Here is a 25,937-nt window from a genome sequence, read left to right as displayed (position 1 = left end):
CGAATCACATAGCGATGGCGGAAAACTAGGGTTGTTCGACAATATAAATTATAGTGTTTAATGAAATAATAAGGGAAGCAAAAACGAATCTGCAAATAACAATACACATAGCTTTTTCATCAAATTAATTCAAACATGTTTTCGATTACTTGATAAAGGTACGAACAGAAAAAGGTAGGATGAAAGATAATGTTAACAATGGTGACAATTTTATATAATCAAGACAATAATAGAATCAAAGGGTAACCTGGAACTGTTCATTTTCATAGTAAACTTGAACTTTTCGTATCAATTCATTATAAAGTTCAGAATTCCGCAAACAAATCAACTCAGATGTCTTCTAGACAAACTCCTGTTAACGGTTAGAGGTGCGTTTCAAATTGCAAACTTCGGATGTCTTTCAACTTCAATTTTGTCCTAAATGGAGCAACTCAGCTTGTTTTCAGTTGTTGTTGTTGTTTACTTGTGATGAGACACTCCGTTGGCCACTCGAGTGAGAGAAACATAGGTATACATGCAGGAGAAAGCCACTGACAATGTCATCAATCCATTCACCATCAACCCCATCCAGTCATTGTAGCCAACAATTATCTAAACAACACATCACTCACTACTAAAAGCTGTTCTCTTCAGTTTAAACACTCAAACATGCTCATCTATCGTAACAATGTCAGTCATTGCAAACGATTTCTTTGATATCATAGCGAGGTTCGCAGCAAATTTATAAACTGCAGGACGAATTGTTCTCTGATGTAAAACTTAGATAAAAGTTAGCGGGAAATAGTCGCAATTTTACATGTGCAAAAGTCATCGAGCAGACAGTAATCCTTACTCTAACTAATGCCCTCACAGAACTTATTACCAGAATACTCCAACTAAAAAAATCAGAACCATAGTACAAAGAAAAAGTGACTAAAGATTGAGCACGTGGAACAAAACAACTCGCATACAAACATTTGCTCAAACACTCTGCTTGAAGTACAAAATTAATACGACAATTAATAAATAAACGACAATTTGACGAGTATATTAAACATAACCCACTAATGTCGGTTAATTGCTCTCAAACGAATGGCGAGGGGTTGGCTTTCGTAGCCGCTATCTTAAATTTAGGGAGCCCATCTTATCTGGGCGAGGGCAAACTTGAGTGAGGGATATGGTTATTCAAACCAAAACATAGCCGGCAGATTGCCCGAAAATTTCCGCCGTTGACGCGCTTGATGCACATCGGGATTGAGACAGAAAAAGAGAAAAAAGAAGAAAATTAACCGATTATTTTCCCATTTTTTTCAGTGTCAAAAATTGTTCTAATTTGGCGTGCAGTTTCCTTTGGATTCTATAATTATACTTAAGTCAGCTTTTAAACCCAAAGCTAATAAGTTTAATACCAATGTCAGCTAGCAAACACTGAACTTAGCAAACACTGAACTTTGATAACCTAATTCTCAATGACTTAATGACCGGGCTTTATCGGTTTATCCCGTCTCTTTTGATTTTGATCTTTTGACTTTGACAGTATTCACCACAGTTCGTAATTCAATGCGTGAAAAAATTTAAAATCCATTCAGTTGAAACAGTGAGTGAAGTAAGTCAGAAGTCAAACGTAAAAATCGTGACTTATGTAAAACGAAAAAAATGATCAAAACGTAAAGCGAATTTAAAAAACATACCAGGAGAAGTTCTGACGTACAATTCAAAGACTTTTCATTGACTAAACAAAAAAATAGAACCTAGAACGGACTATGAGAGAATTGGGAAAACAATTTCTAAAAAAATCAGATAAGAAAAAAATGTCAAAATGCCGCATGTCAACAAAAAACGACTAGCGAGAAATAGAAAATTTGTTCAAACAAAAAACTAGGCCTAAAATGAACTATGAATGGATTGGAAAAACCATTTAGAAAAAAAATCCAATCCAAAAAATCGAAAAAACAGAAAAAAATTAAGTGAAATTGCCGCATAGCCACTAGCAAACAAAAAACGAATAGCGAGAAAACGAATTTTTGATCAAACACCGTTTTCTCACTACTTCAAAATTAGAGCGAAAAATTTCTTCGCAGCAAAACCACTCGACTTCCTCTTTCTCGTGTCCAAAATCACTACTCCAAAATGACTTCAAAAATTATGAAATGTGTGAACAGATCTTGAAAAAAACAGCGCTTCAATACAATTTAAATTCTTTGAATTGTAAAAGGGAGAGCGCCTAAATAATAGCCGTTGAGAGGCTGACGGCGGCTATTAATAAAATTACTCTTTAAACTACAGTAAATTTGAGCCTACACATCAGAGTTCTGAGTGAGGGTGGGGTCGAGTGGGGGATGGAGTCCGGGAGGTACCTTAGCAATGTCGGTGTATCGGGCATACTCAGAGACTATTAAGGCTCAGAACAATGATCGCCAACTTATGAACTCGTTTAGCAGTTGAACCCGTTTCTCAAGACGAAAAGTCACGAAATAGCACATGTGCGAGGCAAAATTGGTAGTCGACAAATCACATTTAAAAGCGATCAGCTATTGCTTAATACATACCCTGCAGGATCTGCGGAAAATAGCCACCATTGATTCCCATAACCCCGATTGGGATTGAAACAGAAAATAAACATCTGGCAGACTAACGAAATAGCTACGAAATATACTTGCGTGCCGTAACATAAAGATAGACACAGATAAAGAAATGAATTGAAAAAAGGTTATCGCGGTCACCCAATGCTTTAATTAAAAACTCTAATTCTGTCATTGAGAAAATTTTTGGGTGCAAAGAGTTTTGACAACGCAAGGTTCGAACCCCTATCCCTGTCGGACGAAACAGAAGCGTTAACCACTCGGCTAACAGTCCCCTTGTCAAACTTCATCTTACATTCTATTTTAATATAACAGCCGACATAAATTACAAATACACGCAATTTTGGTCATGCAAATAGTAAGAAACAAGCGTGAAAAATTGACTGAAAACGTGAAGCGACAGAATGTTCTTGAACAAATGTAAAACAAAAAAGACGGTCAAACGGCGAAACAAAAACATAACAGGACAAGTTCTCAAACAAAATCCAAAGAATTGAATGAAAAACTTAGTACTACTGTACCTGGCCAGGTCCGTTAAATAATGCCAGCCGGAAAGACAGTCTCAAATTTGAGAAACAAAAAATCAAACAAGCTAAACGAAAATAATAGCTGGCAGATTGCCAGAAAATAGCAGCAATAGATTCGTGGATCGGCAGTCTAAAAAAACAGTAAAACAGACAGACCAAAAAAATTCGTCTTTTCATTGAAGGCTGATCTGTTACATTTTCATTTAAAATCTGTATAAGTTATTGCTGCCTCTATTAGCTGATCTCAAATAACCTTCATTTAGAGTGATACACGCCCATTTGACCTTATCTCTTTGAATTAAAGTAAATAAAAGTCAATTTCAAAGTGAGGAAGTCATTTTTGAGAGTGAGGTAAGTCAAGTGTGACCATAAATTTAATCACGCGCATGAACAAAAAAACTCGCTCCACTAAGAGCGAAAAATGACGTCACACATGCAATTCAGTTGAAATTGCATGAACGAATGAACAAAAAATGGCTGTGACGTCATATGGTCGTAACAAAAATCATGACGACGAAATAAAAAAAACCCAAGAGAAGGCCAATAATAGCCCCAGCTATCGCTGTGCGGCTATTAATAATCATCTAAATTAATCCATTTAAAAATACCCACTAACCCCTAAAAAATAATTGAGAACTGCATTATTTTGCAATATTAGAACAAGCAAAAACAATTCTGTGTCTCTCGAATCTGTCCATTTACCTATCTTCAAGACCTTAAAATTTTCATTGGTTCTTGAAGATCGATAAACTCAAAAAATGACATAAATTTTCCAAATATTTCACGACAATTGCAAACTTTATTGAAATGTTGCTAAAATCTGAGATATTGATATCTTTCTTCAGAATCGTTCCATTGTCTCCAGAAATAACCAGTAGCCCAATTTCAAGCCCGAAAAACTTATTGCCGCATACTGATCGGTAAACTAGGCACATTATTTTCAGATGATTTTACAATTTTAAATTTTTATCAAATTGCAAAAACTCACGAAACTAAAAAAGTTGAAAACCATTCCGTTGCACCTAGCATCTATGCAGTAACTAATTATCAAACTATAGAGGAGCTGCCGTGGCCCCTGGGGCTAGAAAAACTGAAACGACAAACTTTCAAAAAATTATGCATTTTTTTCAAAAACGCTAAAATTTGTAATATTAAGATGATCAAAACCAATCCCTTGCCCCCAAATATTCAGAAAACTTTAAAAACCCTAGTAGATTTGCTCTGGACCCTGAAGACAATTTTCGATAAAAGAAGTCAACAACAAAGTATATGACATTAAATGCGCAAAAGTAAACAGTGAACACAAAAAACCTGAAAACAATTTAAAATATTTATTTTTCCAAAAACTAGTGTGGTATAAAATCAACGACATTAAAAACACTGTAAACAAATATTGACAATGAGCATCCTTACGATGCGTACCAAATAACATAGTTGGCAGATTGCCAGAAAATAGCCGCAATAGATTCGTAGATCGGCAGTCTAAAAAAAAACAGTAAAAAAGACAGACCAAAAAAATTCGTCTTTTCATTGAAGGCTGATCTGTTACATTTTGATTTAAAATCTGTATAAGTTATTGCTGCCTCTATTAGCTGATCTCAAACAAACTTCATTTAGAGTTATACACGCCCATTTGACCTTATCTCTTTGAATTAAAGTAAATAAAAGTCAATTTCAAAGTGAGGAAGTCATTTTTGAGAGTGAGGTAAATCAAGTGTGACCAAAATTTAATCACGCGCATGAACAAAAAACTCGCTCCACTAAGAGCGAAAAATGACGTCACACATGCATTTCAGTTGAAATTGCATGAATGAATGAACAAAAAATGGCTGTGACGTCATATGGTCGTAACAAAAATCATGAAATAAAAAACATAGCCGGACGAATTCCGGAAGCGAATCGAAGAGTCAGAATTTCACTAACAAAACCGTAATTGCAACGGAAGCCACTACCTTTTGTATTAAACCATAAACTTACTACCTCTCCAGGTCTGCTCTAAAAATTGCTGAAACTTAAACCACAGTCAAAAAGAGAAACAAAATGCAACAAAATTTTATATTATTGAAAACGTTTGGTAACGTTGAAAAAATTAAGGTGGTCAAAAACCTGATATTCTGAAAAAGCTGACAAGGTTATCAATAGCCCTCAAATAATTCATGATTCTAATCTGAAAAAGATTGCAAAAGCAAACGGCAGATAATAATCTTAGAAACTAAAAGTTAAATCTTTTCAAAAAGGAAAGCTCAAATTTAAGAATCAGAATACACGTATAATTACACTTCTAATCGCTGCGATTACGACAAAAAACAACACACACCTGTTTTCTTGTACATAAGCTAGACAAAGTGATTTCATACTAAATCAAAAACAAAATTGATCATAGAAAAGACATAAGCAGAAGAATATTCAAAGGCAAAAAATCGTTTTAATTAATACCGAAGTCAGAAGAAAGCTGTAGTAATTAGTCATAATCGGTGGAGATTTTGTAAAAAGCTTGCTATCAAACTCTCTGTACTGCCTTATGTTGAATGAAATCAATTGCAAACCAAAGAAATGACGAAAACCTAAAAAAAGCTGAAATCATTCATTTTTTACAACTGAAAAAATCAATATACCGAAAATAAATGTAGGTGCCAGGACAAAACTAGAATGATACTAAGTAGAATGTAAATATTGGCACGATTTAAGGAACACCGTAACAAAGAGACGTTCTTGATTTTCTAAAGTTAAAAATCAATTTAAAAAATTCAAGAAAAACGAATACATTTCAATGTTCAGCATTCAAGACATAAAAAAGATAACCAGTCATCCGATACAAAGATCTATCCTCCTGAAGAGGAAAAAAACAGGAAAATGCAGAATTCATAAATACGAAACATTGAAACATTTTGCAAAAAAAATGGTCACAGAACTACGTTAAGACTGCATTTCTGAATATTTTAACTGTTTCTTCGAAACTTAACGCCAAAAAATGATTGAAATTTTATTGAAACGCAATAAAAGTCCCTCATGTTGCACAAAAAAAACTATTTCTAGCAATTACAACCAAACTACAAAAGAAAAACTGACGAAAATCGGAAAAGAAACTACCAAAATCGGATTAGCATATGTACAATTTTATGAAACAAAATTACATCGAGGTAGAAAGAGGCGTTGAGTATAGGAATTATCAAAGAAAAGTTGCCATATTAACTGATTTTTGACAAAAAAAACGGTTAAAAGATCCAAAAATGAAGAAATTAATATAAAAAAAGCCAAAAATTAACTAAAAAAATCAAGAATTATGTGCCAATTTTCAACTTGAAACGCATTTTCAGGCTCTGCAAAACACTGTGGTATCAATTTCCGAGGTTGACATTTCAATATAGCATCGAATAAAATTTACTTCTACAAGAAACCAAATTAAAAGCAAAAAAATTGGGCCACTTAGACGAAAAAACGGCTGAAAACGGTCATCTATATGTGCAATTCAGTCAAAAACTACTTTTCAAAGTCAAAAAGTCATTCACTAAACGCAGCGCATGATCAAAAAACTTCTCTCGCTTAGCGAAAATCTGTTCAACAAGACAGCTTTTCTCACTTTCACTTTTAGGTCAAAATGCCGCGTCAACAAATCTACTTCCTGTAAAAAAACATAGCCGGAAGAATGAAGGAAGCGACCCGAAGTGTCAAAACTTCGCTAACAAAACCGTTACTGCACCCGAAGCCACTACCTTTTGTATTACACCATTAACTCACTACCTCTCCAGGTCTGCTCTAAAAATTGTTGAAACTTACACCACTGTCACCAAGAGAAAATGCAGCACAATTTTATATTATTGAAAACGTTTGGTAACGTTAAAAAATCCGAAATATCTAAGATGGTCAAACAACTGATAGTCTGAAAAAGCTGACCAGGTTATCAATTTCCCTCAAATAATTCATGATCATAATCTGGAAAAAGATCGCGAAAGCAAACGGCAGATAATAATCTTAGAAACTAAGTTAAATCTTTTCAAAAAAAGAGCTCAAATTTAAGAATCAGAAAACACCAATAATTACAATTTTAATCACTGCAATTAGGGCAGGAAAGACATAAGCAGCAGAAGAATATTCAAAGGCAAAAAATCGTTTTAATTAATACCGAAGTCAGAAGAAAGCTGTAGTAATTAGTCATAATCGGCGGAGATTTTGTAAAAAGCTTGCTATCAAACTCTCTGTACTGCCTTATGTTGAATGAAATCAATTGCAAACCAAAGAAATGACGAAAACCTAAAAAAAGCTGAAATCATTCATTTTTTACAACTGAAAAAATCAATATACCGAAAATAAATGTAGGTGCCAGGACAAAACTAGAATGATACTAAGTAGAATGTAAATATTGGCACGATTTAAGGAACACCGTAACAAAAAGACGTTCTTGATTTTCTAAAGTTAAAAATCAATTTAAAAAATTCAAGAAAAACGAATACATTTCAATGTTCAGCATTCAAGACATAAAAAAGATAACCAGTCATTCGATACAAAGATCTATCCTCCTGAAGAGGAAAAAAAACAGGAAAAAGCAGAATTCATAAATACGAAACATTGAAACATTTTGCAAAAAAAATGGTCAAAGAACTATGTTAAGACTGCATTTCTGAATATTTTAACTGTTTCTCCAAAATTTAACGCCAAGAAATGATTGAAATTTTATTGAAACGCAATAAAAGTCCCTCATGTTGCACAAAAAAAAAAATTTCTAGCAATTACAACCAAAATACAAAAGAAAAACTGACGAAAATCGGAAAAGAAACTACCAAAATCGGATTAGCATATGTACAATTTTATGAAACAAAATTACATCGAGGTAGAAAGAGGCGTTGAGTATAGGAATTATCAAAGAAAAGTTACCATATTAACTGATTTTTGACAAAAAAAAAAACGGTTAAAAGATCCAAAAATGAAGAAATTAATATAAAAAAGCCAAAAATTAACTAAAAAAATCAAGAATTATGTGCCAATTTTCAACTTGAAACGCATTTTCAGGCACTGCAAAACACTGTGGTATCAATTTCCGAGGTTGACATTTCAATATAGCATCGAAAAAAATTTACTTCTACAAGAAACCAAATTAAAAGCAAAAAAATTGGGCCACTTAGACGAAAAAACGGCTAAAAACGGTCATCTATATGTGCAACTCAATCAAAAACTACTTTTCAAAGTCAAAAAGTCATTCACTAAACGCATCGCATGATCAAAAAACTTCTCTCGCTTAGCGAAAATCTGTTCAACAAGACAGCTTTTCTCACTTTCACTTTTAGGTCAAAATGCCGCGTGAACAAATCTACTTCCTGTAAAAAAACATAGCCGGAAGAATGACGGAAGCGACCCGAAGTGTCAAAACTTCGCTAACAAAACCGTTACTGCACCCGAAGCCACTACCTTTTGTATTACACCATTAACTCACTACCTCTCCAGGTCTGCTCTAAAAATTGTTGAAACTTACACCACTGTCACCAAGAGAAAATGCAGCACAATTTTATATTATTGAAAACGTTTGGTGACGTTAAAAAATCCGAAATATCTAAGATGGTCAAACAACTGATAGTCTGAAAAAGCTGACCAGGTTATCAATTTCCCTCAAATAATTCATGATCATAATCTGAAAAAGATCGCGAAAGCAAACGGCAGATAATAATCTTAGAAACTAAGTTAAATCTTTTCAAAAAAAGAGCTCAAATTGAAGAATCAGAAAACACCAATAATTACAATTTTAATCACTGCAATTAGGGCAGAAAAGACATAAGCAGCAGAAGAACATTCAAAGGCAAAAAATCGTTTAAATTAATACCAAGGCAGGAAGAAAGTTGCAGTAAACAGTCATAAGTGGAAATTTTGGAAAAAGCTCGCTATCAAACTCTGAGTACTGCCTTATGTTGAATGAAATCAATCGCAGACCAAAGAAATGACAAAAATCTAAGAAAAAGCTGAAAACATTCATTTTTAACAACTGAAGAAAATAACTATACGGGAAATAAATGTAGGAGCCAGGACAAAGCTTGATTGATGTTAACTAAAATGTGAAGAATATGGGCACAATGTAAGGAACACCGTAACAAAAAGACCTTTCTGATTTTTGAAAGTTAAAAATCAATTTAAAAAATTCAAGAAAAACGAATACATTTCCTTGTTCAGCATTCAAGACATAGAAAAGATAACTAGTCATCCGATACAAAGATCTATTCTCCTGAAGAGAACAAAAAAATAGGAAAAAGCAGAATTTATAAATACGAAATATTGAAACTTTTTGCAAAAAAAATGGTCAAAAAACTTTTAAGACTGCATTTATGAAAAATTTCTAAGTGTTTTTCAAAAACTTAACGCCACAAAAGATTGAATTTTTATTGAGACAAAATTAAAATCCCTCATGTTGCACAAAAGACTATTTCTAGCAATTACAACCAAAATACAAACAAAAAAACTGACGAAAATCGGAAAAACCTACCAAAATCGGATTAGCATATGTACAATTTTATAATACAAAATTACATCGAGGTAGAAAAAGGCGTTTAGTATATGAGTTATCAAAGAGAAGTTTCCATATTAACTGATTTCTGACAAAAAGACGGTTAAAAGATCCAAAAAAGAAGAAATTAATAGAAAAAAAAGACAAAAATCAAATAAAAATCAAGAAATATGTGCCAATTTTCAACTTGAAACCCATTTTCAGGCTCTCCAAAACACTGTGGCATCAATTTCCGAGGTTGACATTTCAATACAGTATCGAATAAATTTATTTCTACAAGAAACCAAATAAAAAGCAAAAAATTGGGCCACTTAGACGAAAAAAAAAACGGCTAAAAACGGTGATCTATATGTGCCATTCAGTCAAAAACTACTTTTCAAAGTCAAAAAGTCATTCACTAAACGCAGCGCAAGATCAGAAAACTTCTCTCGCTTAGCGAAAATCTCTTCACCAAGACAGCTTTTCTCACTTTCGCTTTTAGGTCAAAATGTCGCGTGAACAAATCTACTTCCTGTAAAAAAAAAGACCGAGAGAAAACCAATACTCCTCTTCGAGTCGTGAAAAACCGAGAGAAAACCAATACTCCTCTTCGAGTCGTAAAAAAACCAAGAGAAGGCCAATAATAGCCTCAGCTATCGCTGTGCGGCTATCAAAAAGAGATTCAACAATTAAGTAAATTATTTCGAGCCATAAAAACTAATAGCTAACAACTAAAGCCGATAAATTGAAATATCCACTTCTGCATCGATTCACAAATACGTTTATCCGACAAACAACACAAAGAGTAAATTTTATTTACAAACAACATAAAAAGCCAGCGTGAGCGGATGCAACTCATGATCAGAAAGCCAAACCATTACCATGACTGCGATCTAAATGACCAACCTTGAGATGGTCGAGTATGAGTGGTTTGTATGACGTTACAAGGAGGACCATGCTAACGAATGACGTCACTCGGCTGGACATGTTGTGCTGTCTGGCCCACATCCAGATGAAGGTCGCGCTCACCTTAAACAATGTCACCAATCACCATCTCATGGCGTAATAGTGGCCGTTCAGCTTAATAACTTGGCCAGCCTGACTTCACTAATTTGGAAACAAAACAGCATGTTTGGCCAATGATACAAAACGCCTTTTGATAAAATTCTTCGAATCGAGCCCAATCAGTTTCCTGGATTTGCCAGTACTCGCTCTCAGACATCAAAATTCCCTTTGGCACTGGATATTAAAATTACAGCTCGTCAATTTCAAGAAGTGATTTTACTCACAATGTGTTGCAGTAGAATGAGGTTTGAGTCCAGACATAATAGCATGTACTTCCAGTCGAACTCAATACCACGAGCCCCAAACCACAAATGCACAAATTTTCCAAGAATTACCTAAACACAAGAGGCCAAATTGACATCTACTAATCTATCAATGGAATATGGATCTACTCTGTTTCTACACCTCATCAGTGTCATTTAAAACCCAGCGTTTAATTCTAGCTTTTCAAATAACAGGGGCGCGAATCAGATGAATCCTAGAATAAGCTATTCTGATTTTTTCCATCAAATATCATATTTAACTGTCGTTGCACTTATAATTACAGAAAATCACACATTCAATCAATTGGATCCAGTACCGATTAACAGTCGAATAAACAGTGAACAATAACAGTCGAGTAAATAATGAACCTCCGCGGCCGCCCATCCAGTACCAGCCACCATGAACTTGATCTCTCCCTTGCCTCCTCCCAGCTGCTCCATTGCCAGATAGATCCCAACCAAGTCCAACAGATCCACACTTGCCCTTGCTATATTCAACACTCCTCCCAATGCAGTAGCCGACATTGCAGGGTCACCTTGCAGCAAACATATTTGCTCTACTGATTGTAAATACTATTTCATCATTTCAACCAGTCTATCATCTGATCTTTCCCAATAACCCCCCTCCCCCCCCCCCCTTATAATTTAACTACGATTATAGGGAGGGGTTTTAACGGGAGAGCAAAATTTTACCCCCCGTCTCGTAAATATCACCATCTATAATGGCTATTTTACTCCCCTATAATGGTACATATTAATTGTAGAACAAGTTTTACCTCTTATAAGGCTACACCTAGCTGTATCAGTGCGAAAATGAACAACAGTTTGGTCGCACAGGCTGAAGAATACATATATGTGGGAAAGAAGCCAGTTCCCAAACTAACCATTACAAAGGTCAAATGACAAATGAAGGCAAGTTTAGTGCAGGTCAATGTTTTTATTAGAGCAAAATTCAACTCAACTGCTGAAAATTCTGAAAACAGATTTCGACCACGAAGACCATTCACCAAAAATACACAAAAGAAATAAATAATTGATTCAGAAATACTGCATGTAAACCAATAGCATGCAACTAATTGTTAACTTATTTAACTCCATTTGCACAAAATTCTACTCTTTTGAAATTCTCGACAAGAAGAAATGTAGAATGAGAAATTGGCCTGCGACACCGCAATTTTAACACAACAGTTACGCAGCTTTGCTCAGCTCTGGCTTCGCAGTTGTAGACACTCCTGTTGAGTTAGATTCCAATTCAAAATTCTCGGCATAAAACAGTAAGGGGAGTTTCTATAAAAAGGTTGTTTTTTTTACTTGGAATCAACGAATGGCAAAATGATGCCTACATCAATAAAGTATTGCATTTGCTGTAGATTTTTACCAATACAATTTCTACCAAAATTTTTAGTTTACAGTATTCCCTTTGTTTAGGTGCAGTTTAAGAATATTTTGATGAGCTCTACACAGTAGCTTTCTTCTGATTTCATTTGTTGCTCAGAACCCACTGAATTGCTGAATTGACATTAAAATTATCACTTACTTTGTTTCAAAAGCTAATAGAGCCACCATGCAAATAGTCTCCCTTGTTTCCACAGAGCTTAGAAAAGAAACACAAAACCGTCTAACTTGAAAATTGCTCTCAAACGTGGAGCGCAGGGTGAGAGGGCAGTTTAATAGAAATCAGTTGACGCTTGGTCACAAAAAAAGCGACCAAACACCGTGAAAGGTGAAACAATGAACAACCATGTGATCTAAATGTTCAAAAATTGCTGTCGCTTATCATAGATGTGCTTTCGGCTTAACCTCAAAAGTGGAGCAAAATTTCTTCCGTTGCCCCCCTCCTCCCCCTCCCAGTACGTTATGCTCTCCCTAGTTACAGAGCACGTGTCATTACATGGTAAATCGTCATCATGGTTCGTGCGTCTGGGGAGCATCCACTACGGGGGGGGGGGGCAACAAATGGCAAATGAAAAAGATCGTCACATTGTTTCTTCACTATATTGCTATTCAACTCTGCAAGTACGCTTCTATTAATTTTGTACAGGGTGTGTTTTTCTAATATTATGCAAGAGTATCTTACCAATTTTGAGCCGTTTATCAATTCTCGGCATAAAACTTGCCACGAAACAGTCAGTCTTCTGCGCGTTTTTTCATCAATCTACTTTTAAATTTATAAGTTCTTTATTGTTTACTAGTCCCGTTTTTTATGTTCCGTTTTTTATAAGTAAACAGTCAAGATTTTTCCGGAAGCTGGACGTGTCATCGTACTATATGCTATGTGTCATCGTACTAATTTTTTATTTCAGCGGGAAACTACAACCAATTCGAATCCTTAAATTTTATATATCAATTTCGAATGAGAGATTCCTGTGATATAAATTGATGAATCAATCAAAATTTGGATCTATTCTGTTTCGCCCCCCGCCCCAGTTACAAATTATATGTTGTTATATAGCACGTTACTATGTAAGAAAATAGCACGTGCGCCTGGGGGTCATAAAATTCATGCTCACTAAGCTGAGGGGGTAGGGCGAAACAGAATAGATTCCAAAATTTTTAAAGGGTCAAAACAATTGCAAAACTTGAAAAGTCAGGGAGCTAAAAGGCACACTAACAGTCAGATTGATAGAGCAAAATTTAGAATAGAAACAAGAAGACAAAACATAAACCGACTAATTGCTCTCGAAAGACATGCGAGGCAATTTAATTCAGGGGCTGTGGCCCAGATAAATTTTTCTTCATGGGTGACCGGGATTCGAACCACGCCGGGATTCGAACCATGGACCTCCCGATCCCTCACCAGAACCACTGCCCACTTGGCTATCCGGCCCTTTTTTTGCTATGCTGCAATCAACTTTATATTAGCAACAAGCCTCAGAGTGAAAACAATAGAGATCAAAAATGAAGAACGAAAGCGTGAAAAGGTCACTTGAGTAGAAAAAAAAAGGTTCTAGAAGAAAAACGCAAAACCGGTCAAGCGAAAAACGGTCAAGCGAAAGGAATGTTCTAGAAGCAAAACGTCACAGAATGTATAGAAGAAAAACACAAACCCGGTCAAGCGAACAACCGGTCAAGAAAACAGCACGTTTACAATAAATGCTACGAACTTCGTTCGAGAGCAATTAACAAGACAAAAATAATTGCTTCAAAGATCGTTTGAGAGCTACTTCGCATACCCGTTAAATTGTCTGAAAACAACCGCCAATGATTCCACAGACCAACACGTTTACAATAAATGCTACGAACTTCGTTCGAGAGCAATTAACAGGACAAAAATAATTGCTTCAAAGATCGTTTGAGAGCTACTTCGCATGCCCGTCAAATTGTCAGAAAACAACCGCCAATGATTCCTATGACCATGACTACGAATGAAAGAAAAGTTTAAAAAATGAAAAAGTGCGAACTATTTTGACTGAATTTCGTAGTCGAGCAGACATAGATTAATATCATTAGCAATAAGCACTACACCTGGTAAATCAGACTAATTAGAACAAAGATTAAACATCAGGCATCTAAAACAGGGTTTTCTCTTGTTTCTGATGTATTCTCTTGATTTCGTTTATGTATATTGACTCTATTCATTATAGATTGCTTTGCTGAGCAACTATTGCTTAAATGCACTTTGAACAGAGAGCGAAGAATGAAGCTAGCCTAGAGAAGTCAAAGATTCCACGCAAAAAGTCGAGAAACTGACAAAAATGCGTGAAGCAAAGTTTGGCACTGTAAAAAAATAAACAGCAGATTGCCGGGAAATAGCCATCATTGCTTCCGAGTTAAAAAAAGTACCTCACGTGAGCGGGCTTTATTAGTTCATCTCGATATTGACTCTTTTCGATATTGACTCTTTTCAAATTGGGTTGCTTTGCTGTGCAACTGCAGTTCAAAGGCACTAATAGCACGAGTGCAGAATGAAACTAGCCTACCAAAGTCAAAGCTTCTACGCAAAATGTCAAAAAACGCAAAATTGGGCAGACCGAAAATTCTTGTTTGAGGAATCAAAAAACAGAAGGACGTCGCAGATCCAGAAGAACGATCCAAAGAATTCAATGAAAAATTGTAAAATCACTCACTGGGCTAGCAGACCAATTGACAATTACAAACTGGCAAAAAAGTTTCACAAAATCGGTTAAAAATTTAGCATTGAAGTTGTCAGTACTTTTGTGTAGAAGTAAGGCAAACCAAAAATTCTGAATATAAAAAATATAGAGAAAAACAACAAACACAAAATTCAAAAACCCGTGAACAGGTAGCTTAATTTCTAACAAATGTTGCTGGAAAATAAGAGACAAGCACTGAAAATCAAAAACTCAAAAAATATAGTTTTTCAAAAATTTGCTGGCGGTCTTTGATGCTTATGTTGCAAAAACAACATTGTCGTGGTAAAAAGCCTAGAATAGCGTCTTTGCACCTCAGTTCGCTGCCTTCTCAGCTGCTCTTTAGATAATATGAAAGCTCTCACAGAAGTCTGAAGACAATCATATTTAAGATTCAGCAGTTTATACGGTTTCTTTAAACGAAAATTCAATTTAGTCAGAAAAGTGGCAGGGCCCCAAATGGTTTTCTACAAAACTTACTTGCTGCAAAATATATCATGTTTTATTACATAGAGAGGTGCTCTGCAACAAAATATTATTGTTAGATGGAAGTCTCGCTTATGGCACTAAAACAATACAAGAGGCAAAAATCGCTGAAATCGCATAGTAATTAGGATAATAGCTGAAAAATCTCCAAATTACAATGAATTTGAAAGAAAAGCTGACTGAAAAAGCCGCACGTGAACGAAAACATTTTGCTGAGAAAGAACGTTTGACACTTCCAATTCTTCGCTCTCTCGAACAAGCGACATGACGAAAAAGCCACTATCTTTTAACTCCAATCTCCAATTTTGTTCAACATTTACAATACTCGAACCACTCCACTATTTTTCTCGTCACCTTTCCGGCTTCAAAATTCATTCTAATAGAATCGCATGAAAAGACACTACATCGATACTCCTCTTCGAGCCGTAAACATAGCAAGCAATATGCCAGAAAATAACGGCCGTTGAACCGCTTGACGCATGTTGGGATTGAAACAGAAAAAAAAAGCCGGCATATTGCCGAAAAATAGCCGCAGTTGACGCACTGGATGCACATCGGGATTGAAACTGAAAAAGAAACATAGCTGGCATATTGCCAGCAAAGAGCCGCAATAGCTTCGTAGATCCGCAGTCCAAAAAAAACAGTAAAAGACAGACCAAAAAACTCGTCTTTTCAATGAAGGCTGATGTGTTATATTTTGATTGAAAATGTGTGTACATTTTCGCTGCCTCTATTTGCTGCTCTCAAATAACCTTCATTTAGAGTGACACACACCCATTGGACCTGATGTCTTTGAATTAAAGTAAATAAAAGTCAATTTCAAAGTGAGGAAGTCATTTTTGAGAGTGAGGTAAGTCAAATGTGACCAAATTTTAATCACGCGAATGAATAAAAAAACTTGCTCTACTAAGAGCGAAAAATGACGTCACGTACGCAATTCAGTTGAAATTGCGTGAACGAATGAACAAAAAGCAGATTTGAAGTTGTGACGTCATATGGTCATATGGTAAAAAAAATCGCGACGACGAAATAACAAAAACCAAGAGAAGGCCAATAATAGCCCCAGCTATCGCTTTGCGGCTTTTAAACAAAAGATATCGGCCGCAAACACTAATGAACTTTGATAACCTAATTATCAATTACCTAATGACCGGGCTTTCTCGGTTTATAGTCAGCCCCATAAAGTTGCAACGCTATCGAACGTTTCAAAGGTCAAAGCTCAAATTTAATACATGGAGATAACGACTTTGTTGTTCTTTTGCGTGTTCAAAAATTTTTGAACGTTCGCTTGCGTTACAACTGAATGGGAATTAATATCTACCGTCTCTTTTCAGTTTGCTCTTTTGACTTTTACCGTATTCCATATACTGCGTAATTCAATGCATTAAAGAAATTAAATACCATTCAGTTGGAACAGTGAGTGAAGTAAGTCAGAAGTCAAATGTGAGAATCACGATAAGTAAAACGTGAATGTAAAACGACAAACGTGATCAAAATGTAAAGCGAATTAAAAAAGGAGAGCGCCTGAATAAAAGCCGTTTGAGAGGCTGACGGTGGCTATTAAAATTAAGAGATAGAAAATGACAGAATTTTTCAAAATGTCAAAGTGTTCTTATTTGGTGTGCAAATTTAGCATATTCGGTTAGATTCTTAAATTACCCGTAAATCAGCTTAGACGTAAATTCACTATATTGCTATTCAACTCTGCAAGTACGCTTCTATTAATTTTGTACAGGGTGTGTTTTTCTAATATTATGCAACAGTACCTTACCAATTTTGAGCCGTTTATCAATTCTCGGCATAAAAATTGCCACGAAACAGTCAGTCTTCTGCGCATTTTTTCATCAATCTACTTTTAAATTTATAAGTTATTTATTGTTTACTAGTCCCGTTTTTTATGTTCCGTTTTTTATAAGTAAACAGTCAAGATTTTTCCGAAGCTGGACGTGTCATCGTACTATATGCTATGTGTTATCGTACTAATTTTTTAACGTCGGACTATTTTCTCTACAGTTACTTGTTTGCTTAAATTTCAGAACATCCAGCTCGGTCAAGAGCATAAACAGACAATAGATAAACGTCAAAACAACTGCTATCGAACGGTTGGTGGATAAGTTTACTAAGGGGCCACAAATGATGTCATTAGAGGATATTATAGACCACTATTCAGATTTAAAAAGAAAACATAAAACCAATTTCGGCGCCCTGTTCTGTTGAATTTCAGCGGGAAACTACAACCAAATCGAATCCTTAAAATTTATATATCAATTTCGAATGAGAGATTCCTGTGATATAAATTGATGAATCAATCAAAATTTGGATCTATTCTGTTTCGCGCCCCGCCCCAGTTACAAATTATATGTTGCTATATAGCACGTTACTATGTAAGAAAATAGCACGTGCGCCTGGGGGTCATAAAATTTATGCTCACTAAGCTGGGGGGGGGGGGAAACAGAATAGATCCCAAAATTTTTAAAGGGTCAAAAGAATTGCAAAACTTGAAAAATCAGGGAGCTAAAAGGCACACTAACCGTCAGATTGATAGAGCAAAATTTAGAATAGAAACAAGAAGACAAAACATAAACCGACTAATTGCTCTCGAAAGACAGGCGAGCCAATTTAATTGAGGGGCTGTAGCCCAGATAAATTTTTCTTTATGGGTGACCGGGATTCGAACCACGCCGGGATTCGAATCATGGACCTCCCGATCCCTCACCAGAAGCACTGCCCACTTGGCTATCCGGCCCTTCATTTTGCTATGCTGCAATCAACTTTATATTAGCAACAAGCCTCAGAGTGAGAACAATAGAGATCAAAAATGAAGAACGAAAGCTTGAAAAGGTCACTTGAGTAGAAAAAAAAGGTTCTAGAAGAAAAACGCAAAACCGGTCAAGCGAAAAACGGTCAAGCGAAAGGAATGTTCTAGAAGCAAAACGTCACAGAATGTATAGAAGAAAAACACAAACTCGGTCAAGCGAACAACCGGTCAAGAAAACAGCACGTTTACAATAAATGCTACGAACTTCGTTCGAGAGCAATTAACAAGACAAAAACAATTGCTTCAAAGATCGTTTGAGAGCTACTTCGCATACCCGTTAAATTGTCAGAAAACAACCGCCAATGATTCCACAGAACAACACGTTTACAATAAATGCTACGAACTTCGTTCGAGAGCAATTAACAAGACAAAAATAATTGCTTCAAAGGTCGTTTGAGAGCTACATCGCATACCAGTATCCCAGAAAACAACCGCCAATGATTCCTATGACCATGACTACGAATGAAAAAAATTTTCAAAAATGACAAAGTGCGAACTATTTTGACTGAATTTCGTAGTCGAGCAGACATATCATTAGCAATAAGAACTACACCTGGTAAATAAGACTAATTAGAACAAAGATTAAAAATCAGGCATCTAAAACAGGGTTTTCTCTTGTTTCTGATGTATTCTCTTGATTTCGTTTATGTATATTGACTCTATTCATTATAGATTGCTTTGCTGAGCAACTATTGCTTAAATGCACTTTGAACAGAGAGCAGAGCGAAGAATGAAGCTAGCCTAGAGAAGTCAAAGATTTCACGCAAAAAGTCGAGAAACTGACAAAAATGCGTGAAGCAAAGTTTGGCACAGTAAAAAAAATAAACAGCAGATTGCCGGGAAATAGCCATCATTGCTTCCGAGTTAAAAAAGTGCCTCAAGTGAGCGGGCTTTATTAGTTCATCTCGATATTGACTCTTTTCGATATTGACTCTTTTCAAATTGGGTTGCTTTGCTGTGCAACTGCAGTTCAAAGGCGCTAATAGCACGAGTGCAGAATGAAACTAGCCTACCAAAGTCAAAGCTTTTACGCAAAATGTCAAAAAACGCAAAATTGGGCAGACCGAAAATTCTTGTTTGGGGAACCAAAAAACAGAAGGACGTCGCAGATCCAGAAGAACGATCCGAAGAATTCAATGAAAAACTGTAAAATCACTCACTGGGCTAGCAGACCAATTGACAATTACAAATTGGCAAAAAGTTTCACAAAATCGGTTAAAAATTTAGCATTGAAGTTGTCAGTACTTTTGTGTAGAAGTAAGGCAAACCAAAAATTCTGAATATAAAAAATATAGAGAAAAATAACAAACACAAAATTCAAAAACCCGTGAACAGGTAGCTTAATTTCTAACAAATGTTGCTGGAAAATAAGAGACAAGCACTGAAAATCAAAAACTCAAAAATATAGTTTTTCAAAAATTTGCTGGCGGTCTTTGATGCTTATGTTGCAAAAACAACATTGTCGTGGTAAAAAGCCTAGAATAGCGTCTTTGCACCTCAGTTCGCTGCCTTCTCAGCTGCTCTTTAGATAATATGAAAGCTCTCACAGAAGTCTGAAGACAATCATATTTAAGATTCAGCAGTTTATACGGTTTCTTTAAACGAAAATTCAATTTAGTCAGAAAAGTGGCATGGCCCCAAATGGTTTTCTACAAAACTTACTTGCTGCAAAATATATCATGTTTTATTACATAGAGAGGTGCTCTGCAACAAAATATTATTGTTAGATGGAAGTCTCGCTTATGGCACTAAAACAATACAAGAGGCAAAAATCGCTGAAATCGCATAGTAATTAGGATAATAGCTGAAAAATCTCCAAATTAGAATGAATTTCATATCAATTTACCGAAAACCTTTAAATAAATATGAAAACAAGTGTAAAATTAAAGCTATAGCATATCAAACCTAATTTTAACAAAGAAAAATTTGAAAGAAAAGCTGATTGAAAAAGCCGCACGTGAACGAAAACATTTTGCTGAGAGAGAACGTTTGACACTTCAATTCTTCGCTCTCTCAAACAAGCGATATGACGAAAAATCCACTATCTTTTAACTCCAATCTCCAATTTTGTTCAACATTTACAATACTCGAACCACTCCACTATTTTTCTCACATTTCCGGCTACAAAATTCACTCAAATAGAATCGAATGAAAAGACACTTCATCGATACTCCTCTTCGAGCCGTCAACATAGCAAGCAATATGCCAGAAAATATCGGCCGTTGAACCGCTTGACTCAAGTTGGGATTGAAACAGAAAAAGAAAACAAAGCCGGCATATTGCCGAAAAAAAGCCGCAGTTAACGCCCTGGATGCACATCGGGATTGAAACTGAAAAAGAAACATAGCTGGCAGATTGCCAGAAAATACCCGCAATAGCTTCGTTGATCCGCAGTCTAAAAAAACAGTAAAAGACAGACCAAAAAACTCGTCTTTTCATTGAAGGCTGATATGTTATATTTTGATTAAAAATGTGTATACCTTTTCCCTGCCTCTATTTGCTGCTCTCAAATAACCTTAATTTAGAGTGACACACGCCCATTTGACCTTATCTCTTTGAATTAAAGTAATTAAAAGTCAATTTCAAAGTGAGGAAGTCATTTTTGAGAGTGAGGTAAGTCAAATGTGACCAAACTTTAATCACGCGAATGAATAAAAAAACTCGCTCCACTAAGAGCGAAAAATGACGTCACGTACGCAATTCAGTTGAAATTGCATGCACGAATGAACAAAAAGCAGATTTGAAGTGGTTGTGACGTCATATGGTCGTAACAAAAAGCGACGACGAAATAAAAAAAAACAAGAGAAGGCCAATAATAGCCCCAGCTATCGCTTTGCGGCTATTAAACAAAAGATATCGGCCGCAAACACTCTACTGAACTTTGATAACCTAATTCTCAATTACCTAATGACCGGGCTTTCTCGGTTTATAGTCAGTCCCATAAAGTTGCAACGCTATCGAACGTTTCAGAGGTCAAAGTTCAACTTTAATACATGCAGAGATAACGACTTTGTTGTTCTTTTGCGTGTTCAAAAAATTTTGAACGTTTGCTTGCGTTACAACTTAATGGGAATTACTATTTACCGTCTCTTTTCAGTTTGCTCTTTTGACTTTTACCGTATTCCATATATTGCGTAATTCAATGCATTAAAGAAATTAAATACCATTCAGTTGGAACAGTGAGTGAAGTAAGTCAGAAGTCAAATGTGAGAATCATGATATGTAAAACGTGAATGTAAAACGACAAACGTGATCAAAAGGTAAAGCGAATTAAAAAAGGAGAGCGCCTAAATAAAAGATGTTTGAGAGGCTGACGGTGGCTATTAAAATTATGAGATAGAAAATGACAGAATTTTTCAAAATGACAAAGTGTTCTTATTTGGTGTGCAAATTCAGCATATTCGGTTAGATTCTTAAATTACACGCAAATCAGCTTAACAACTGGAGGTTATTAAGCATAATACTAATGCCGGTGATTTAGAGACCAGCATTATATGTTTATCTCGTTTGGTTGCTATTTTGACTTTGAAATTATTCACTAAATTACATAACTCAATGAGTGAAATAGTTTAAATTCCATTCAGTTGAAACACTGAGTAAGCCACGAGTCAAACGTGAAATTTGTCTAACGTGACTTACGTAAAATGAAAAACGTGAAAATGTAAGGCGAATATAAAAAAAACATAGCAGGACCAGGCCTAAAAAACAATCCAAAAAAATTGATTAAGCAAAATGACCTTACAATTAATACTTTACAGCAACATCGATCTAAGGCAGTCAAAAAAGCCCCTGACCCTTTATGCGGAAAACTGAACAACAGAATCCAAAGACAATTCGAACAATTTTTTCCAAGGTTTAGTGCTTCCAGAATCACCCGAAAACTTTTTTTTAAATATTGACTTTATGCATACTGAGAACGAGCACATAACACAACAAACCTGGGAATTAATGACAGACACAGCAAGAAAGATGCAAACACTGAAAAAAAGCAAAAATTAGAAAACTTGGAAACCCAACTAAGAAAACCCCATAACTAGAAGCCAAAGTAGCCACAGCATACCATGAAACCATAAAAGTAAAAGGAGATCTAATGGCTGAAATAGGGACAACATAACTACAAATAAAGTCAAGATTCGCAAATTCACTTATACCTTTTAAAAACAAATGGTATCTCAGTGAATGAAGTGTAAGCCAACAGCTGGAGCCAATGAATTGACTAAAATTATAATGCACTAGAAGGTCAATGAGAATTTCTGGCTGTTTTGAGACCAAGTGAAAAGACCACATCAAGAACAATTAAGACCAGAAAATGAAATTTTAGTTTTCAAAGAGCCGGTGTCAAAATCTTAAAAACGATTGCTGTGAACTCAAGCGACTAATCGGATTCACCTAATACTAATAAGCAAGCAATGAAATCTGGTATTAATGAGATTATGCGATAAAACAGTGATAAGTATAACAAATATCAGTAGAACAAAAAATTGTAAAATTTTTTTGAAACCGAAAAGCGTTTAAGTCAAAGAAAAACTCAAACGATTAATTCGATTAAATTAGGAAACTTGATTAATTCAGGCAGCCGGTGAGACTTGTCATTAAAGAGACTCAGGGATAAGACAACAAATTGCATGAATGGAACGAAAGTCATAGAAAGAATGTCTCCGAACACAAAAAATCATTAAAATATTTCGAGACTTCAAGAACTACTAGCGATTAGCTAAAACACTTCACTAGGTTCATATATATCTCAAAATGGAAGTCATTAATGAAATAATGTTAGAGACAATAAGGTTATAATAGTAAGGTTATAAGATAACAGAGCAATTATAAAAAAGGGGGCAAAAATCAAATATTCACTAGTATTTATGACGAGTAATGTCAAAGTAAAAAGAAGCATTAAGCTGCCCGACAATGAGTTTAATCAATTACACATTGGTCCCACTAAAAAACATATGCATCATATTAAAAGCACTCAAGAGAAGAACACAGAGAAGAAACAGCAGTCGAAATGCAGCATGTGAAAAAAAAATTCGCTTTCAAAAACATCAAATTTGTTCGAATACCAAACTTCACTTTAAAATTACTTGAAAAAAATCACTCATCAGACCTACTCGCTTTTTCGCTCCCTTTACTACTCCAGCGCATTTAAAATCAACACTCAAATTCAGCACTCTAAATCAACACTCTCTTCTTCACTGAAGTGAAGAAGCAGAAAAAGGCGTCAACAGTTCAAAAAAGACAGAACACCAAACAATCCAATTACATAGCATTATAAAAAAGGAGAGGGCCTAAATAATAACATTTCTTGAAAAGAACGAAAGTCAAAGTAATAGGAAGAATTATTCTCCGAACACAAAAAACTAGAATATTTTGAGAACAACCAGTGTCCAAGACTTGAAAGCCACTAGCCATAAAATCAAATACTTAGGTTCATATATATATATATATATATATATATATATATATATATATATACATCTCAAAAGAAGCAATGAAGCAAGCTTTAGCTGCGCGTCAATGGGTTCAATCAATTACACATTGGCCCCATTAGAAAACATATGCATCATATTAATACTCAAGAGAAGAAGACTGAAAACGGCAGTCAAATTGCGGCATGTTAAAAAACGACACTAATCAAACCTACTCAATTTTTCGCTCCCTTTACTACTCAAGCGTAATCAAAATAATCACTCTAATTTCAATTCTCACTGAAGTGAAGAAGCCAAAAAAAGGCTTGAATAGGTCTCAAAAAAAGACAGCATACCAAAAAATCCAAATACTTTGGATTGCAAAAAAGGAGAGCGCCTAAATAATAACAATTGAGAGGCTAACGGCGGCTATTAAAAAGAATGCGCCCCAACACAATTCAGATTCTTTAAATTGGAAAAAACAATCGAGACGAGCCCATCAATTATATTCGAGAATCTTCATTGAGTGAACAAATTATGCACCTAAAATGACTAAGAAACGATTAAAAATTCAAAAACTTTACAAGCCGGTAACAACACGTTGGCTGAAGTGAATAAAAAACCACTATCAAGAAAGCAATTTTTTGTCGCTCTCAATCTGCTTTAAATTTAAAGTGAAAAATTTCATGCTGCAAAACCACTGGATTTTTGGCTCCACTTTTTGCATTGGTGTGAAAAAAATTGCACTTCCATTTTGACTTCAGAATCCACCAAAAAGAACATATCTCAAAAAAAACAGCGCCCCAATACAATTCAAGTTCTTTGTAATGAAATCAAGGACATAACCGAATATTGTCGGGCGAATTCATCTCAAATGATCGGTCAGCGGTTGGCTTCGGTAGAAGCCAGCTGAGGTTTAATGATGTTAGTTGGCACTTCGGAGGGGGACTCGATTGGCGAGGCGGACGGGCGGAGTGTTGGGGTGACTGAGGGGGTAGAGATTTAAGATCAAGAACCATACACCATGAAATTGTCTCCACGTAACAGTTTCGATGAATCACATACTTAGAGACTAGTAAGGTGTACGGCTCTAAGAAAGCTGCTCAGCCACTTAATACCCTCTGAGCTTTACCTGTTTATCCCAATTTTTAGGACGAAAAGTTATAAGGGTCAGACGAGAAATCGGTCACTCAAGAAATCGCATAGAAAGACCACAGGACCAGGATTTATATAAGTGCTACAAACTTCATTTGAGAGCAATTAATCACGGCAATATAGACACGTTCAGCTTAGAGCTTCGCAGCTATAAACGATACGAGGAGAGGGAGGCAGAATAGATCTGATAATAAGCAAAATCCTCAAATACTAAGTACATCAATTTACCAGTTGATGCTGGGAAAAATGTGGCCAATATGAGAAGTTTAATGAGCTGAGTTATGACGTAGAAGACTCCAGCCTGAACACACTTCCAGAAACTGCTGTACTCTGACAACACTGTGCACTTGTATGTGATCACAAAAGGGGCACAAGTTACTGCTGCACAGTTCAACAGGTGGAAGAAAGTCATATTGCAGAGCAAGGAAACAATCACACTGTGCGCCACGTGAAGTTAGAGATCAATTATCAATCTGAAAATGAGATCATTGTTTATACTTTCATGACCCGCAAAGCAAATCGAACGCTAAGCTCGCAACTTATGTGTTTTAGCCAACATTTAGGAACTACCGATAATGAGAAATTATCATAACGATACGTTAACACAGTCGAAGTGACACATTCAAGCATATCCGAATTTACTGACCAAAATGGCCGCGTAATTTCCATATGACTCAGATTTCACTTACATAATGTATACCAGCAATATTCTCAATGACTTTATACGGAAATAGATTCTCAAAGTTCTAAAAAGTAAAAGCGTATGCGAAGTCCGATTTGAAATACCCCTGCATTAAGATTGCAAAATGGAATACACCAAATCATACACATCCGAGTTAATTTACTCGCCTCTTAACTGTACCCATTCGACCCTGGTAACTTAAAGTAATTAGTTCAGGCAGACTGTCAACGGGTTTGAGAAAGGCGCGATCATAGCTCTGCTGACCATTTTTTCATACCATTTCTAACAATCACAGAAACCTGTAACATTCATGGGAATTTCATCTTCATTAACTCAATCAAACCTTTTACGCCCATCCATTTTATTCATATAGCCTGAAAAAGAGGTCGATAAAACAATTTCAATTAACTATCTTTTA

The 25,937-nt window shown here is 35.5% G+C and overlaps 1 protein-coding gene across 2 annotated transcripts; it reads right to left on the bottom strand.

Moving 5' to 3' along the window:
• Positions 1–32: 32 nt before the first annotated feature.
• Positions 33–25,306, bottom strand: LOC142344789 (BOS complex subunit TMEM147-like). 2 transcript variants are annotated; one of them, XR_012759281.1, is made up of 6 exons: positions 25,066–25,306; positions 11,252–11,418; positions 10,844–10,954; positions 10,461–10,583; positions 407–591; positions 33–351 (listed from the first exon to the last, which is right to left on the bottom strand). XR_012759281.1 is itself a non-coding variant. In XM_075396732.1 (5 exons), the coding sequence occupies exons 1-5, from the start codon at positions 25,247–25,249 to the stop codon at positions 460–462; spliced, it is 717 nt and encodes a 238-aa protein (XP_075252847.1). In that variant the 5' UTR covers positions 25,250–25,306; the 3' UTR covers positions 33–459. The 2 variants fall into 2 exon arrangements, 1 of the variants encoding a protein (XP_075252847.1); XM_075396732.1 differs by having other exon boundaries at positions 33–591.
• Between the last annotated feature and the right edge of the window lie 631 nt (positions 25,307–25,937).

Source organism: Convolutriloba macropyga, chromosome 8 (genome assembly GCF_964194025.1).
Source record: "Convolutriloba macropyga chromosome 8, txConMacr16.3, whole genome shotgun sequence".
In the NCBI taxonomy this organism is placed as follows: Eukaryota; Metazoa; Xenacoelomorpha; order Acoela; family Convolutidae; genus Convolutriloba; species Convolutriloba macropyga.
This window is presented reverse-complemented; position numbering and strand designations above follow the sequence as displayed.

Excerpts from the sequence above, each read along its gene's own strand:
- LOC142344789 (XM_075396732.1), bottom strand. The coding sequence starts at position 25,249 with ATGACTTTCTTCCACCTGTTGAACTGTGCAGCAGTAACTTGTGCCCCT. Across the intron at positions 10,955-11,251 it reads CTGGATGGGCGGCCGCGGAG|GTAATTCTTGGAAAATTTGT; the intron begins GTTCATTATTTA and ends TCTTGTGTTTAG. Across the intron at positions 10,584-10,843 it reads TCATTCTACTGCAACACATT|GTGAGCGCGACCTTCATCTG; the intron begins GTGAGTAAAATC and ends ACATTGTTTAAG.